Below are 17843 nucleotides of genomic sequence, written 5' to 3'. Positions count from 1 at the left end.
CCCATAGGAAGAACCATTCAATGGAATCAAAGGCCTTTTTTGCTATCTAGAGCGATTAAACCTTATGTCTTGAGTCATCATGAGTTACCATATTTGTAGTCTGCGTATATTTATGTCAGTAGTGCAGCTGGGAATAAACCCCATTTTATTGAGGGAGAAATGGTTTTGTTATATAAGTCTCAATGTCAATATCTTAGCTATAATTTTTGCTTTAACAAGCTTTAACCCCAGAAATGTTGTAAAAACAGCAGAAAAAGGTTAATCATTAGCCCAAGAAATGGCAATATGGAAAGTCAGCATTAACCACATACTGGCAATTTTTCTCCTTCATTCTGGGGGTCTGGGGGAAGTTTTTCTTTAAATCTTGCTTATTAATTGTAAGGAGGTAAATGCAACCCTTCAATTAGATCTAAAACTGTATACCAATTGATTGATAGGCTCAAATGGACAGAGACATCCCAGAATTTACTAGCCATCTCAATTCATCCAATAGACAAATAGTTCTGTATAAAAAATAGCCACCTGCTCCCAATATTTCCCCCTTGTCAATTAGTCATTCAGAGAACAAACACATGGACCACCTCTAATGGAAAATGCTGCACATATAGACCTACACCACCTAATGCAATTGTAAAAGTTTGTTTAGAACTTTAAACTTTAAAGAACTTGAAGAGATAAAAAAAAAACTGGAACATGTAAAAATACAACTAAATCCAACAAATGCCTTTCTTACTTTAAGATCTGTTGGTGAAATATACCGTTGAACGACAGCAACCCTCACATTTAAACACTTATGATATGTGGATCACCATATATTATTTCAACTATGTACAGGTATGGGATCTGTTATCTGGAAACCTATTATCGAGGAAGCTCCAAATTACGGAATGGCCATCTCCCATAGACTCCATTATATCCAAATAATCGAGATATTTAAAAATGATTTCCTTTTTCTCTGTAATAATAAAACAGTACCTTGTACTTGATCAAACTAAGATATAATTAATCCCTATTGGTAGCAACCAGCCTATTGGGTTTATTGGGTTAAAATGTACATGATTTTACGGTAGTCTTACAGTTTTAAGATCCAAATTACGGAAAGATCCATTATTCCAAACTTTCTAGATAACAGGTCCCATACCTGTATTATAAATAGGCATATTGCTATGACTTCTTGGTGTCTTGCAAACTGTGATGTCTGGACTCTTCCTATATGTATTGTTTAATATTGATGTATTTACACTGCTGCTATTTATTGATTTTGATTATAGTAATAAGAATAGTGTTGTGTACTACAGACATAAAAAAATACCTACTGGTTAACAGGGATGTTCTTTGTAAATTGACTGCAATATGCTTTAGGATGTCCAATTCATTGTTGCCACTTGTAGTTATGCAAATTATTCAGGGCAAAGGGGGACTTTGTATATTATAATTTGTTATATATCTTCCTTCAGAACTCTAAAAATGCCAAAGCCTCATTTACAAAATAATCTGAATATTTTTATGTGAGGAAAAAACCAGCAAAAACATATTATCTAAAAAGAAAACAGGCTTGTGATAAGAAACAAGACATCTATAAAGAGTAATTATATTACAAGTCAATTGAATATTTACTGTATAAAAGTAAGCCACTTGATTGTTTATAAAGGAAAGTGCTTTACACACAAAAAGCAGTTGGTTTTCACCAAGTCCACTTTTATGTTATACAGTGCCAATAAAATGGCTCAATATCATATAATGGGCCAATATTATACAGTGCTAATAGATTATCCTTAATATACTTACGGAAAAATGAACTGGGCTCAGAATCATAGGCAGTGTCTGTTGACAATACATTATCCTCACAGCAATAATCTTCAGGAGTATTTTTTGAACAGTCTGTTTGGTCAAATGTAGAATTTTCGATAAAACAACTGAAATCCTTTCTATTGCACTTGTTCTTATTTTTTACCTCCTGTGCATACTCTTCAGCTGCCAATTTCTCCACATTTTTGTACCTAAAATATGAAATTAAAGCATTAAGACAAGCATATTTTCCAACATTTTAGTTGTACTCTAATTTGCTTCTCTGTTGAAGATCAATGTTTAAGTGAGCCACAGAGAAGAGAATTGGCAGAAATAAAAAAGTATATTAAAATGACACCCTTTAATGAATTTTCATCAGAAATAAAGAAGGGGCCTAAGTAGTCACAAAATCATAGTTTTACAGTCCTGGTTTTACTGCTAAATTTATTATTTACAAGAAGTGCAAGAACACTAACCCGGGAGAGCAAGGGCCTTGACCAGGGAACTGGCTGTGCTCTGCACAGGGCTCTAGAGGCATTTTCTATATCTCAATTAATTGAGAACTGGGCAGCAAATTGGCAAATTAAGTTCAATATTTATAAATACAAGGTTATGCACTTGGGCATAAATAGCATTGATGCTAGTTATACAGTAAATGATAAGTGTTTCACAATGGTGATAGGTTTGGGTGTTTTGTGGATGACAGATTGCAACTCTAGTCTGTGTCAGTCTGTGTTCACTAATATGAATAAAATAGTTTCTTCTCTACTCAGTTTCATCTGGGACTCACACACTATAGTTCTAAAATATAATTTTCCTCTCATCCCAAGCTTAATGGGAAATTTACCCAGATAATTTTAATTCTTAAAAAAGGAGTGCATGCCTAAACCAGGATTCAAAATGATACCCTTAAAAATGGTGCTTTGTGGTATCATCAGTTATATGACTATGCAAAACTAATGTATCTAAAATAAATTTACACTTTGTTGTAAAATATGAGGATATGAGAAGTAGCCATGTTATGGTAATGGAACACTTCCTGTGCTTTCTGTATTTCTCAAAAGGGATACATTATTCCCAATGATGTAAGCAACAAGTTCATCCAGGAAAGATTCTGCTTATCTAAACTAACTATAACTATGTAACAGGGCCCACATTTAAGTTTACTAGATTACTACAGATATGCCTGCCTGGCTCCTCTCTAAGTAAAAAAGGATATTTAAGGTTCCGGTAGTCCACTTCCTCTGCTGGTTTAAAAAATGTCTGTTCTCCCTCAAACTTGTAGTAAAATCCAAGAGAAAAAATGAAGAGAAAACCAGCGCTCACTAGCACGAGGTTAAACAAAATAAGGAAACAAGAGAGATAATTCCAATATGGTGCAGTATTTTTCAATTATGTTGAAGAATAGTGGTGACTCAATTTGGGGCAAAAGCGGCTAACGCTAGTGCAAATTCGCCAGCGTAATGTCATTTTGTTACTTTGCCGATTTACTAACGGGTGCTGGCGTAAATTCGCTAGCGAAGTGGACCTACTCTAGCGCTACTTCGCACCCTTATGCCAGGCGAAGTTGCATAACTATGCTAATTCACTAACTTACACATTTTACTGAACATTACCTCTTGCGCCAGACTTGCCTTCGCCACCTCAGACCAGGTGAAGTGCAATAGAGTAGGTAGGGCTTGCTTAAAAAAGTTGCCATTTTTTCTAAGTCCCAAAAAACGCTGGCATCTTTTACTTTTTTAAGGGTGATAGGCTGAAAAAGATCGTAAATTTTTTTGGGGGTACCCTCCTTGCCCCCTACATTTCCTAACATGCACCTAAACTATACAGTGGGCACATGTATAGGGCAAAATAACAACTCTATTCTATTTTATGAAGCTTTCCCGGGCTTGTGTAGTCCATTGTACTTTAACTTAGCGCTGTATGCAAATTAGGCATCGATAGCGTAACTTCGATTTGCTTGATGAATTAACGCTAGCGCAACTTAGCTACCTTTCGGCTCCCTGAGCGCAACTTCGGATTTTAGTGAATTGGTGGCGCCCTGGCGAATCGTCACCTGGCGAAGTGTGGCAAAGCCAACGCTGGCGCAACTTCAGGGGTAAGTAAATTTGCCCCAATGAGATTACATGCGAATTTTAACAGAAACATTGTGAGTTTAACTTTATTGGTGATTAAAATATTAACGGTTTTACACTATGTCAGTGTGTTTTTATAGAGCTGTGGAATTTGGAGCTGTATGGAGAGGCTTCTGCTAAACATTTTCCTCAATGCATATTCCTTCTTAAAAGTTTGTGAGTACCCCACCATCAAATAAGTAGAACTAAAAAAGGCCCCTATTTTAGAAATACGGTGACTGTGATGGTGTACCAACATAATTGAAAAATACTGCACCATATTGGAATTATCTCTCTTGTTTCCTTATTTTGTTTAACCTTGTGCTAGTGAGCGCTGATTTTCTCTTCAACACTAATTGGATTTTCCTCTCTAAGTAAGACAAATTTTCTGGGAACCAAAGAGAGATACATAAATCACAGTAGGTACTACTCCACTTTGTCCCAACGCATCTAACTGTGGGACAAAAAGTTAAAAAAAAATTTACTTCACCGCACTGATTACAAAACTTCGATCCTTTATAACAAACAGTACACTCCTCTGGGCAAAGGCTACATTGCATTCATACTCTGAATGCTGAATCTTCAGGTCATAAAGTCAAGTATTAATATAAAATCCCAAACTCATAGTATTTTGATTAAATCTACCACTACCACTATCTGAAGTAGGAATAAGCTCAAACTGTCCTGTTTCCTGGTTGCATATTCCCGGGTGCTTTACTAAAACAAAAAATCATGTATTTTTAAATTGAAATAAAATATTTTTATAAAATATTTACCTTTTTAGGCTTATACTCTACAATGCAACTTTTTGGTAGTATGTATATAAACATTTGTTTTTGTTTAGTTTACTATTCTAATAACTTTTTTCCCTACCATGAAATAAAGAATAAATATCTTCTGGGATACAATTGTTGCAGTTATAACATAAGTTAGGAGATGATTTAGAAATGCATCTATGTTTACCACTGCTAATTTTTAACCATAAACTAATATGCAAAAAATACAAATATTAAAAAGCAGCATTTGTTCTATAAAAGTACCTCTCTTCCCTTGCTTGCCTATGTTCCTCCATTTTGTCCAAATAATGTTGCCTATAAACAACAAAAATGTGGTTAATCACGTAACTTGCATGCAGAATTCCATATAGAATGCATTGATTAAATATAAAGAAAATATAGATATAGAAGATATTTGTTTCCTCTTTTATGTGCATGTGTGATTATGTAAGTGCATTCATAATGTTTCATGATGATACTACACAGATCAATGATTGCTTACTGGAACTTGTTTCTCTCTTCTCTTTCTATTTGTTGCAACCTAGCTTCTCTTTCTTGACGCCGCTTTACTCTTTCTGCTGCCAGTGATTCTTGGTGTTGACGATAAGATGAAGTGAGAAGACCACCTAAACATGTCCTTGAAGTAAAATAAATGAATATTATTCGAAATACCAGACACGGAAAGAGATATCAGAAGCCTGTACAGAAATATGAATAAAAACTGGAAAGATGGTACAGTTGTTATCTAAAACATTTGAGAGGCATGCATTACCACTACCTATCAGTGCCTGTAAATCCACAATAATTTAGCAACTCCCAAGTCAAAGCTTTGTTTTATTTTGCATGAAAGAAAATAAACACTGTTAACAAGTGAATTGGGCATTATCTTTTTTTTTTAATACACGTTATTTGTTACATGTAACTATTAATAAGACTACATTTTGGGACTACATTTTTGCATGATTAAATTTGCTCTGGAAAGCATACTGCATGGAAATAATGTGTGTTTATGATGTACTGTTGGTTTGCAATATAATTCAAACTATGTTTGAGCTGTAGAATGTTCTCCAACATTCTTCACATGTTTAATACTTTATTGTAAATTACCTACCTTTCTTGGTGTGATGCTGTTGAAGTGCCATTATAACAGCTGGATTTTCCACTTGACTGATGCCTAAAAAAGAAAATTAGCAGCTTATGTGACAAATATAAGCTCAGATAAGGCCTCATTCCCAAACAGGTATTTTTTTTATTGCATGGGAAGTTAAGAGAATTACCTTGATTTTCACAGTTTTCCTTAAATGGTATTTCTTGATGTCGTTACAGAGAGTGCAAATTGCAAGCTAAAAACCTTTGCAATCTTTTATACCCTTCACCTGCTATGTCGACATTAATTAGATCAATTTCGGATACTAACTCATTTGCTTAGTGGAGCTCATGTTTGTAGAATGACAACAAACTTTTGGTTTCAGCTTTTATTTAGCTCTGCAGCTGGTGACAGGTGACAAAGACCCAATAAGCTAACTAAATTTGCAAAGAAGATGTATTTTAACACACTGGGGTTCATTTTTAAACACTAGGTAATTTTGCACCTAAATTTGGACCAGGGTGGAAACCAATCCAGTGATAAGCTAACCCCCCACCTTTTTTTTGAAAGCTGGAAAGAACAGGGAAATAATTGAAAAATTAAATGAAGTATAAACAAAAAAAATGGGCATTCTATAAAGGAGAAGGAAAGCTACCAAGGCAGTTTATTGCCAAAAGATTAGCCACAACAGTGCAAGCAAGAAAACCATTATCATTCTTTAGAATGGTTTTCCATACCTGAGTACTCAGCTCTAGACACTGTCTCTGTTTTGTTAGGATAGCCACTGCCATATTAGCTTGCTGTGACGTCACTTCCTACCTGTGCCTCTCCCTGCTCGCTCTGAGCTCATTACAGCAGTGAGGGGAGGAGGGAGGGGGAAAGGAGCAAACTGAGCATGCTCAAGCCCAAGCCCTGGGGGTACAGAAGCCCATGTGTACACAAAAGGAAAAGAAATGTGGTGTTTCTTTTGACAGAGAACTCTGAGCAGAATTACTTTGAGGGTTTACTAGTGTTTCCATTAGACCTTTCTGATAAAGCTTACTTACCTTTCCTTCCCCTATAACATACTAAAAGTTAACTCAAAGGTAAACAACTCCTTTAAAGGAGAAGGAAAGGTTAATAAAACATATAGAAAGGTCTATATGAATACACTAGTCCACTGTACACATGGGCTTCTGAATCAGACTTCCTGTTTTCAGCCTAATGCCAGTCTTTGTGGCATTAGACTCAAGTTAGTGTGATAAATCGACTGTGGCTATATATCTTGGTCCCCATAAGGAGAATTTTGACAATATTCGCATTCACACCATCCTTATTTATTGTATGTATGTATGTATATTTTTATTTGTAAAGCGCTCCTTGAGGGCAAAGCACTGTACAACAAAACAATAAATTAGTAGTAACAAACAAGGGGTCATTGGAATAAAAAGTAACAATAAGTGCATTATTAGAAATACAATTCACATAAATATGAAAAATATAATTACAAAACAGATTAAGTGCTCAGTGTCAAGGAAACAAAAGGCTAGAGGACCCTACCCCGTAGGGCTTACAGTCTAATAATTTATTGATGATCAGTATGTATAGTACAGTGTGGATGCCAATGTATATAACATTCTTCTTATGGGGACCAAGATGTGCAAGAAGGGTAGCTTGTCAAGCACTAATAATTCTCACCCCATGGATGAATATTAGAAAAACAGCAACATTTTATATTATGCTTATGAGAAAGTATGTAATTTAAGAATTAGCAAAGCGAAAACACAAGTTCTGTAATGCCTAATGGCAATAATGAAATACCAATGTCCAGTACTACTTGGAACTGTGCATTCATTATTAAAGGAAATCTATACCCCGAAAATTAACACATAAGCTAGTTTAATAAAACAGATAATTTACATCATATTAAGTGGCATATTACAGAATCTTACCAAACTGCTATATATATTTAAGTAAATATTGTCCTTTTACATCTCTTGCCTTGAACCACCATTTCGTGATCGTCTGTGTGCTGACTCAGAGATCAGCTGACCAGAAATACTGCAGCTCTAACTGTAACAGGAAGAAGTGCTGAAGCAAAAGACAGAACTCTGTCTGTTAATTGGCTCATGTGACCTAACAAGTATGGTTTGTTTGGAATGTTTGTGTGCACAGTGAATCATACGATCCCAGGGGGCGGCCCTTTTTAAAATGGCAATTTTCTATTTATGATTACCCAATGGCACATTCTATTAGGAAAGTATATTATTATGAAAATGGTTTATTTACATGAAGCAGATTTTACATATGAGTTGTTTTATGCAATATCTTTTTATAGAGACCTACATTGTTTGGGGAGTATAGTTTTCCTTTAATAAACTAATATCCTACAAAAAATCTTCACAACATGCAACAACTGACATTTGCTTTGAACCAGAGGAGTCAATGTCAAATTAATATTTATTAACAATAGCCATGTAGCAAACCAGGAATTGACAAAATATTTTACATATAAGTTCAACAGATTCCCCTAATGTTTTAACATATAGAAATGCTCTTAGAAATGCTCCTGTGTCAATTCTTATAGAAACTGATATGAACTAACCACCTAAGTGGGGATAGAACTTAGCCACACAATAAAACAGGTGTGGTCAGTCTGCCAGTGAGCCAGGTTGTTAATGAACAAGAACTGTGATTTGACACAGGTCTCAAAGGAGGAATTTTCGATAAAATCTAGCAAAATTTCCATTTTTGGACACCACAGTTTTTAAGCTTATTGGGGTTTACTAGCTATAAGGAGTTGTCACCTGTTGACAACTGCAAATATTAATAAAATCTCAGACTGGAAACTTGAGTTCTCACTCAACAGACTTGGGCTGCTTTACACGTGAGAATCTGAAAATTAATCAAATAATGTATATAAACCAGCAGGTGGTTATAAAAAAATTTGCAAAAAATTTCCAGTTTGCAATTTTCACTCTTTCATCTGTCATCAAGAAATAGCAGTTAATGAGAACTGTGGTCAGAGCAATTCTTTAACTTCACATAAAAAACAAAATTTCCCTGATAATGATTTGCTCAAAGACTGCTGCTAAGAGAATGGAGGGTTTTGTTTGTTCAAAGGTATATTGGAAGCTCTGCACTAAATGCTCTACTTCTAAATGAAGTTGGGGGTAAGCTCAGCGAAAATTGTATCAAAAGAGAAAGATATACCATTCTTTAAAATTACTTGACTTTCATTAGCATTTTGTATACCCTGGTTTCCCTCACAGATATTTTTTGACAACTAACATTAAAGGAGAAGGAAAGGCTAAAAAGAAGTAAGCTTTATCAGAAAGGTCTATCTAAATACACCAGTAAACCCCTCAAAGTAATGCTGCTCTGAGTCCTCTGTCAAAAGAAACATCACATTTCTTTCGTCCTATTGTATACACATGGGCTTCCGTATCAGACTTCCTGTTTTCATCTTAAATCTCCAGGGCACAGGAGCATGCTCTGTTTGCTCCTTTCTCCCTCTCACTGCTGTAATCTGAGCATAGAGCTATGAGACTCAGGCAGGAAGTGATGTCACACCGAGCTAATATGGCAGCTGCTATCCTAAACAGAGAGAATTCTAGAGCTGTTTACTCAGGTATGGTAAAGCATTCTGCAGAATATAGTGTTATAGCTTGCACTATTGTGGCTAATCTATTGGCAATTAACTGATTTGGTAGCTTTCCTTCTCCTTTAAATTGTATTTATTTACAGCATATAGTACCATGGATATACACAGTGCTTTACAATGCATATATTAAATGATAATTCTCCACTTATAATGTGTCTTTTATTATTTAAACTGTTCATCTTTCATTACCATTATTTTGCTGTAAAGGATAAGTAAACCTTTAAAATAAGTGAATGTAAAATTGATGAGAGTGCTATTATAAGGAATTTTGCAATATAGATTCATTATTTACTTATTTTTAATTCAAAGATATTAAGGGATACATGTTTTGTTCCAAGAGCACCACCTGCTGCTCAGTTTCCGACCATACTGGCCACCATGTAATCAAGGAAGTTGTCAGGAGAAAGAAAGAGGGCTGCACTGATATTCTTCTGCTTAGGAAAAAAATTAGAAACCTCTCTCAAATCTTCCCTAACCAGAAGAAAATCAAAACAGCCCTCTTTCTGTCTCCTGACAACTTCCTTTACTACTTGGTGGTCACAAACTGACCAGCAGGTAGTGATGTTGGAACAAAATGTATTCATTAACAGTACATGTATCCCTTAATATCTTAGAATTAAAAAAAAAATAATGTACATTGAAAGAGTTCTTAGAATGTAAAATTCATTTATTTTAAAGGTTTACTTATCCTTTAAAGAACAACAAAAAGTTTAATTGTTTTAAAGTACTAAAAATATAATGCAGTGTTGCCCTGCACTAGTAAAACTAAAAATGTTTGCTTCAGAAACACTACTATTGTTTATAGAAATAAGCTGCTGTGTAGCCATGGGGGCAGCTATTCAAAAGAGCAAAGGCTCAGGTTACACAACAGATAACACATAAGCTCTGTAGACCATAATGTTATCTGTTATCCACTATTTAGGGCTATTCCACACGGGGAGATAGCGACGCGTTTGCGGTCGCGGCGACAAAGCGCCGCGACAGTCGCCGCGACCGGCGCAGGCGACAGTTTTGTATGGGCGCCTATGTAAAAACGCCTGTGCTAACCACACGAGGCGATGCGCTTTTCAACAGTCGCCTGAAAATGCCTGTTGAAAAGCGCATCGCCTCGTGTGGTTAGCACAGGCGTTTTTACATAGGCACCCATACAAAACTGTCGCCTGCGCCGGTCGCGGCGACTGTCGCGGCGCTTGGTCGCCGCGACCGCAAACGCGTCGCTATCTCCCCGTGTGGACTAGCCCTTAACCTCTGCCATATAGCCTTTTTTTCAATTTATGTCATTGCTACTCAGCAGCTTGTTTATATGTACTATAGTAGTGTTTCTGAAACAAAAAGATCAGTTTTACCAGTGCAGGGCAACACTACATGATATTCTCATTACTTTAAAACACTTTAATTTTTTGGTGTTACTGTTCCTTTAAGGTAAAGGCACACAGGATTATTTTTCTCCTGCTGGAAAAATGCAATACCTGTTAGTGTCAAATTACCGCTGATGTCAAATACCTCTGAACCCAGTACAATTAAGATTGCCACCGGTAAAATTACAGTCAGGTTATTGTGCAACCTTTCATAAGCATTATCTTGATTTAGGTTTCTGTCAATGGGGATTTTGCATTTTAAAAAACTATCCATGTGACACAAAGGGGTGTATTTATTAACATTTGTGACAAACGGTTATTTTGCCCATAGCAACCAATCAGCAATTTGAACAAAAGCAAAGATTTGATTGGTTGCAATGTGCAACATCACCTGATGATGTATTCCTCCAGTGTTAATAAATATATAAAATATTTTGAGCTTTAAACTACAAAGGTTGTATACACTTGAAAAAAGGAATAACATAAGAAGTAAAAGTTTACCTCCGTAGTATTTTTAATTGTATCTATTTAAGTTTAAAAGAGAAAGATATAACATTTAAATAATTACAAATATACTTACATTTGATTAGTATTTTCTGGCTTGGATTGGGACTTTGCAGATAATGCATGGTTTAAATAGCTGCAGGACTTAGCTTGAGAAGGCAGATATTTATTAATATTCTCCCCTCTCTGTCTGAGACTCCGTTTATAAATTAGTGTTTGCAGAATATGTGAATGCATTCTTCTTCCCTTAGTTATATTCACAGCATCACCATCACCATTTTCATTTTTAAATGTGTTCTAAAGAATAAACATTAGAAAATATAATTAATTAGGAACAAACCCCAAAAACAGTTAGGGGCACATATACTTAGCTCGAGTGAAGGATTAGAATGAAAAATACTTTGAATTTTGAAGTATTTTTTTGGCTACTTCAACCATCGAATTGGCTACTTCGACCTACGACTATGACTTCGAATCGAGCGATTCGAACTAAAAATCGTTAGACTATCAGACCATTCGATAGTCGAAGTACTGTCTCTTTAAAAAAAACTTCGACCACCTACTTCTCCACCTCGTCCCCATAGGCTTTCCTAGCAATTTCTGATCAAGGAAAATCGTTCGATCGATGGATTAAAATCCTTCGAATCGTTCGATCGATCAAACGAATTGCGGTAAATCCTTCGAAGTCGAAGGATTTAACTTCGATGGTCGAATATCGAGGGTTAATTAACCCTCGATATTCGACCCATAGTAAATGTGCCCCCATATATGCAAAACCTGTATATGATTAACTCAAGTTTATGGTCTTAAAGGGGTTGTTCCCCTTTGAGTTAAACCTCCATTTTTTTCTGATTGAGTTTTTTAGGGTGAAAACTCAAATTTATCATGGAAAAATAAATCTGAATATATATATATATACTCCATCTCAAACCTGTTGAGATCATGTAGAAGTCAATGGCAGATGTCCCTGAAGTAGTTTCTCTTGACATACTGAGCTGCACTAGATAACCCATTAAAGTAGGGGTTTTTGTCCGATTATCCGGTAAAGCCAAGTTTTTGCAATTGGATACAAAATACAAAATGATGATTGATTTTGCCGCAGCATTTTGCTGTTCCGACTTTTGAAAAAAATTATTGATAAATTAGTTCAATTCATGAAAGGGAGTTTGGTCGACTTTGTTTTAATAAAAAAATTAGATTAATTTGAGTTTTAGTAAATAGATCGCTAAGTATAATGTAGAGAGTAATATTTTAAGAAAATTTGCAATTGGCCTTCACTTTTATTATTTGTGTATTTTAATTATTTTACATTTTTTTCAGCAACTTTCTAGTTTGGAATTGTAGCAGTTATCTGGTTGCTAGGGTTCAAATTAACTTAGCAACCACAGATTTGTTTGAATGAGAGACTAATATATGAATACGAGAGGACCTGAATAGAAAAAGAGAAAAATAGATAAGCAATAAAAAATAACATCAACCTTCTAGCCTCACAGAGACGTTTTTTTTTAGCTGCTAGGGTCAGTGACCCCAATTTGAAAGTTGGAAAGAGAAGAAGGCATTTAATTATAAAACCACAAAAAAAGGCTCAATTGTAAAGTTAATTAAGATTGGTAATTCTATACTAAAAGTTAACTTAAACGTGAACCACCCCTTTAACTACAGTGAAACATTTGTTGGATCAATTTGTCTATCCTATCTACTTATTTTATGGAATACTAAAGTCTATTTTGCTTTAGCTTCACATATGAAAGTAAGTGCATACTGACTACTTGACCACTTCTGTATGAGCAGTGTACAGCACAGGTTAGAGATTGATAAAGTTGTAAAATACTATTGGTTGATTCTTTTTATGGAGGATGCCTACATTAAACTAAGAGTTATACAAATTGCCTGTACTGCCTGTACTGACTTTGGGTATATTTTCCAGAAGTTCTGAATATTCGCCGCCCTTCTGTATGGACAAACCATTGTGTTATATGCTAACATAGTGAGCTCCTGCTTATCTCAACCACCGCTGTTCCAGGAGGATAACAATAATGGTCTGATTTATCAAAAAATCGAGCTGGCATTTTTTTCTTGATTCGAGAAAACCTCAGAGAAAAAACAAGGACGCGGGAAAAAAACGCTAGTACATTCTGAAACCATGATTAGTTGGTATTTATTAAAGGACAAAATGTCACCAGAATAAAATTGGCAAGTAGAACCTGGTGAGGTTGTATAGAGGTTTTGCCAAGTGGAATATTCTCAAACGACTTTATTTATTTATTTATTTTCCCAGTTTATTAAAACATTTGAGATTTCGGCTTTATGAAAAATCAATGGGAAAATGTGATTCTCACTGGCTTGCAACTTCTTTTCCCAAGAAAAAACACGAGCAGCAATATCTTGTTGTGGTTTTTTAAAAAAGCTAGTATTCGGGGAAAAAAAAAGCATGTCCATGTTTTTTTTTCACAAACTCATATTTTGATAAATCTGCCCCTAAGTGTCTAACAGATCCTCAAGCCATGCAATATTTAAAGCCCATACTGAATAGATATCCATATAACCAGACCGAAGAACTATAGCACTGCAGTGGCAGGATTTATAGTACAGAACTTTGCCAGGGTTTACTGCTGAATTGTCAGACAGAGGTAGAATTCTATTGTTTCTACCTGTATATCTGACGATTCAGCTCTTAAAGTTTGTTTGTCAGTATTGGCCTCTGTATTGGAACAAGTATATAATACCTATATACTGAGGGTTGAGCTTTTAAAGCTTTGGGGAGGGTCCTACTGATGGGAGCAGTGAGGCAGGGTTATAACCCCCGTTATGTGCTGACATGGAGTTGGATAGGAAAAAAAGACTAGGGGGCACATTTACTTAGGGTCGAATATCGACGGTTAATTAACTCTCGATATTCGACTGTCGCAGTTAAATCCTTCGACTTCGAAGGATTTACCGCAATTCCATCCATTGAGTGAACGATTTTCCTTCGACCAAAAATTTCTTAGAAAGCCTATGGGGACCTTCCCCATATTGAGGTTCGGTAGGTTTTACTTGGCAAAGTAGGGGGTCAAAGTTTTTTTTAAAGAGACAGTACTTCGACTATCGAATGGTCGAATAGTCGAACGATTTTTAGTTCGAATCGTTCAATACGAAGTCGTAGTTGAAGGTTGAAGTAGCCAATTCGATAGTCGAAGTAGGCCAAAAAATCATGTAAAATTCGAATTTTTTTTTATTCTATTCCTTCACTCGAGCTAAGTAAATGTGCCCCTAGTTGTCAAATCAATACAGTGAAGAGGTAAATTCACCAAGTCACAGTCTTTTATCCATGTTCTAAATTTTTCAATTTACTGTCTTCCTATACTTTGTTTATGAGATTTGCACCCAGATGTAGGCTTTAAGGAAGCCAATTTCTTTTCCTTATTACAATGTCAAAATCTAATTTTAAGCATGTAATTGAAACAACAATAGATGCAGTATTACATTTGTATACGATTTAACATTTCTCCATATATTTAAAACATACCTCATAAATGTTACATTGCTCCACTAGGTCAAGATCTGTGCCTTTTTTGTTCAAATATCGGTTTACAACAGATTCCATGCCAAGTTCTTCTAGGCAATCCAAGATGTCATAATATAAATCATCATCAGACATATATTCCAATGTCTATTGTTAATAACGAAAAAAAAATTAAAAGATTCAGTACATTTTCATAATGCAACACAAGGGAAAAGTAGATCACAGTGGATCCTTAAATTATACCACCCTTGATGAGCAGTCCGATTCATTAACATTTATTAATTAAAACATAACTTTTATTACATACCTTTAACCACATGTAAGTCCAACATTTAAAAGCAAGGTAAGGAGAGTGTCAGTTAGAGATGCTATAGTCTGAAAGATTCCACACAGAGGGAGCCCCTATTATGCAACTCCTAAGTCCTAAAGGCATATTTATGAAGCCTGTAATTTTTTGGGTTGTGCTCTTTGATGCAAAAAAATTCAAAAAAGTTATGCGTCAAAATTGTGACAAATCTGAATCCAGAAATACTCCTGCTAAAACCTGTCAAAATCATGTAAATGTCATTGGCAGATGTCCCTTTCACAATTTGAAGATTGATTCTTGCCTTCACATCTTTGAGGTTTTTAGGCTGGTTTACTTTCGATAATCTGAAAAACTTTTTCAGACATCAAATCGAAAAAGCAAAACAATTTGATTTTGACATTTTTTTGTCATGACATTTTTCCCCACACATGCTCTTTTTTGGATTTATTGGTAAATTAAGGGGATTCAGGTTTGGGAGTTTGGCTGATTTTTGAGAAGTGAGAAAAAGTCGAGTTTTAGTAAATACCCCCCTACAGCTATTGGTGATCAACAGTCAAATTCACCTTTTTTTGATAGAGCTCAGGTTTTCCAAGCAAAATGTGTGGCAGGCGCACCTTTCACCTAAACTTTTTTTCATTGTCTACTGTTTAAATTTATGTTTCTATTCCTTTGGACAATTTTGGGGGTAATGATATCAGCATATATTTAAGCTGCAGATTGTGAAAAAAAAGCTTAGGTGCTTTAGGTGCCAAGCTCACTTCTGGTTCAGTGCACAGAGGAATTAAAGCTGCCGTCGCCTTTTCACCTTTCTCCTATGGGGCACTTTGAAAGTCAAATTCAAGCTGAAGATTTGAAAAAAATTCACGGGGAAGTAAGCCTTACCTATTATTATAGCTGTTTTGGGGGGAAATATGTATTAAATGAATTTGGTGTCACTGTTTATTTAAGCAGGCATTGTAAAATTCCTGTAAAGTATGTTGTTTTCCATAGAAGAGAGGTTTGCATGGGGAAGGTAGCCATGATTAGCAGTACTATTTAGCTAGTTCTGTAATCGAACAGGTCTCCAATTATTTGCCCTCTACCAATGTAGTATCCAATGATAATATCGAATATTCGAAAGAATGTTACTGATCCGATGTCAGATACTTACCAGTCTTCTGGGAGATGCGTTCCAACGATGCGTTCCAGTGACGTCAAAACGTGTGCGCCGTGATGCCGGCGCAGGAGATTTGCTGAACACAGCGTATTGACGCAGGCAACGGTATTTCTTTCGGCGCAGAGTGTCTCCCAGTGCTCGGACATTGTTTTCTTAGCTGATTTGAGTACGTTTCTCTGATTATTCCTGAACTTTGGTTTTGACCCTGTTTCTGCCTGTTTGACTACTCTCCTGCTTAACCCTTGGAACCCTGCTTGAAATATTTGAACTCCTGTTGCCAAACCTGCTTGCCTTTGACTACGCTTCTGTGTTAACCCTTTGAACCCTGCTTGATATATTGAACTCCTGTTGCCAAACCTGCTTGCCTTTGACTACGCTTCTGTGTTAACCCTTGGAACCCTGCCTGTACTTGTAACAATTGCAACAATAATGAATGCACAGTACATCCATGGTCATAGTCTCCTTGGTTAACTCACTCACTGCCACAATAACTGAGCCAAAATGCTACCATGGCCATAGTCTTCTTGGTTAACTCAGTTATTGTACCAGTAATGAATGCATAGTACTTCCATGGTCCTTTTGCTGAACTTTTGCCTGTTATCGATTACGCCTTCTTGCCTTGACCCTTGTCTACCATTTGAACTTTGATCACCACTGCCGACCCAGTTAATCCTACTCGACTACGCTTCAGTTTTCACCCTGGAAACCCTCTTCCTGTGATATTCCATCAACGTGACGCCATCTGCTCAACCTGTGAGTCTAGCGAAGCGGTTATTGTGTCATCTGTGTTGATCGTCATTCTGCCAACTACACTTCCATATTTACCTGCAGTCAACACTAAGGTGATTGCCGCACTAGTTCCTGTGACGTCCTCCCTACCCTTAGCTACTCCAGCAACTAATCCTGCGTCTTCCTATACCTCTACAGCAGGGGTCCCCAACCTTTTTCACCCGTGAGCAACATTCAGATTTAAAAAGAGTTGGGGAGCAACACAAGCACAAAAATGTTCCTGGGTGGTGCCAAATAAGGGCTGTGATTGGCTATTGGTAGCCCCTATGTGAACTGGCAGCCTACAGGAGGCTCTGTTTGGCAGTACACCTGGTTTTTATACAACCAAAACTTGCCTCCAAGCCTGGAATTCAAAAATAATCACCTGCTTTGAGGCCACTGAGAGCAACATCCAAGGGGCTGGAGAGCAACATGTTGCTCACGAGCTACTGGTTGGGGATCACTGCTCTACAGACACAAGACCTGCTCCTCCACAGACCGGTGCATCCTGCCAGGAATCCCAGGCTCCCATACTACACCTTCACTGATCTCCCTCTGTTCCCAGTGGAGGGTGTATTGGTAGAGGAGCTGTAAGGGTTGTCTTCCTCCCATCTGTGGTCCTTCCCGGTTCGGTAAGTCTGACATCCGAAACCTCGAATCAAATTGAAATCGAATTAGAATGAAACTCGATTCAACTTTTTCCTCCGAAAAAAACTTGAATGTCAGGAAGGCTATTAACATTTGCAAATGGTTCAACGGACCTCTGCCATTGACTTGTAAATAAATTTGGCAGGTTTTAGGTGGCGACCTATGGAATTCAACTTACTTCCAAGGTAG

The 17843-nt window shown here is 36.4% G+C and overlaps 1 protein-coding gene across 7 annotated transcripts in view; it reads right to left on the bottom strand.

The window, feature by feature from the left end:
• fhod3.L (formin-like 3 L homeolog) overlaps positions 1-17843 on the bottom strand; it is a 142127-nt gene that overhangs the window by 58697 nt on the left and 65587 nt on the right. For all 7 annotated transcript variants that reach the window (XM_041566147.1, XM_041566150.1, XM_041566148.1 and 4 more), the window contains exons 9-14: positions 14779-14922; positions 11347-11567; positions 5790-5852; positions 5181-5315; positions 4943-4993; positions 1789-2000 (exon numbers count right to left, since the gene is read on the bottom strand). In XM_041566147.1, coding sequence (XP_041422081.1) covers positions 1789-2000; positions 4943-4993; positions 5181-5315; positions 5790-5852; positions 11347-11567; positions 14779-14922 — 826 coding nt within the window. The remainder of the gene's footprint in view (positions 1-1788; positions 2001-4942; positions 4994-5180; positions 5316-5789; positions 5853-11346; positions 11568-14778; positions 14923-17843) is intronic.

The sequence above is a fragment of the Xenopus laevis genome, chromosome 6L (assembly GCF_017654675.1).
Source record: "Xenopus laevis strain J_2021 chromosome 6L, Xenopus_laevis_v10.1, whole genome shotgun sequence".
Classification (NCBI taxonomy): domain Eukaryota; kingdom Metazoa; phylum Chordata; class Amphibia; order Anura; family Pipidae; genus Xenopus; species Xenopus laevis.
Note: the sequence above shows the minus strand (reverse complement) of the source record. Positions and strands in the feature narration are given on the sequence as shown.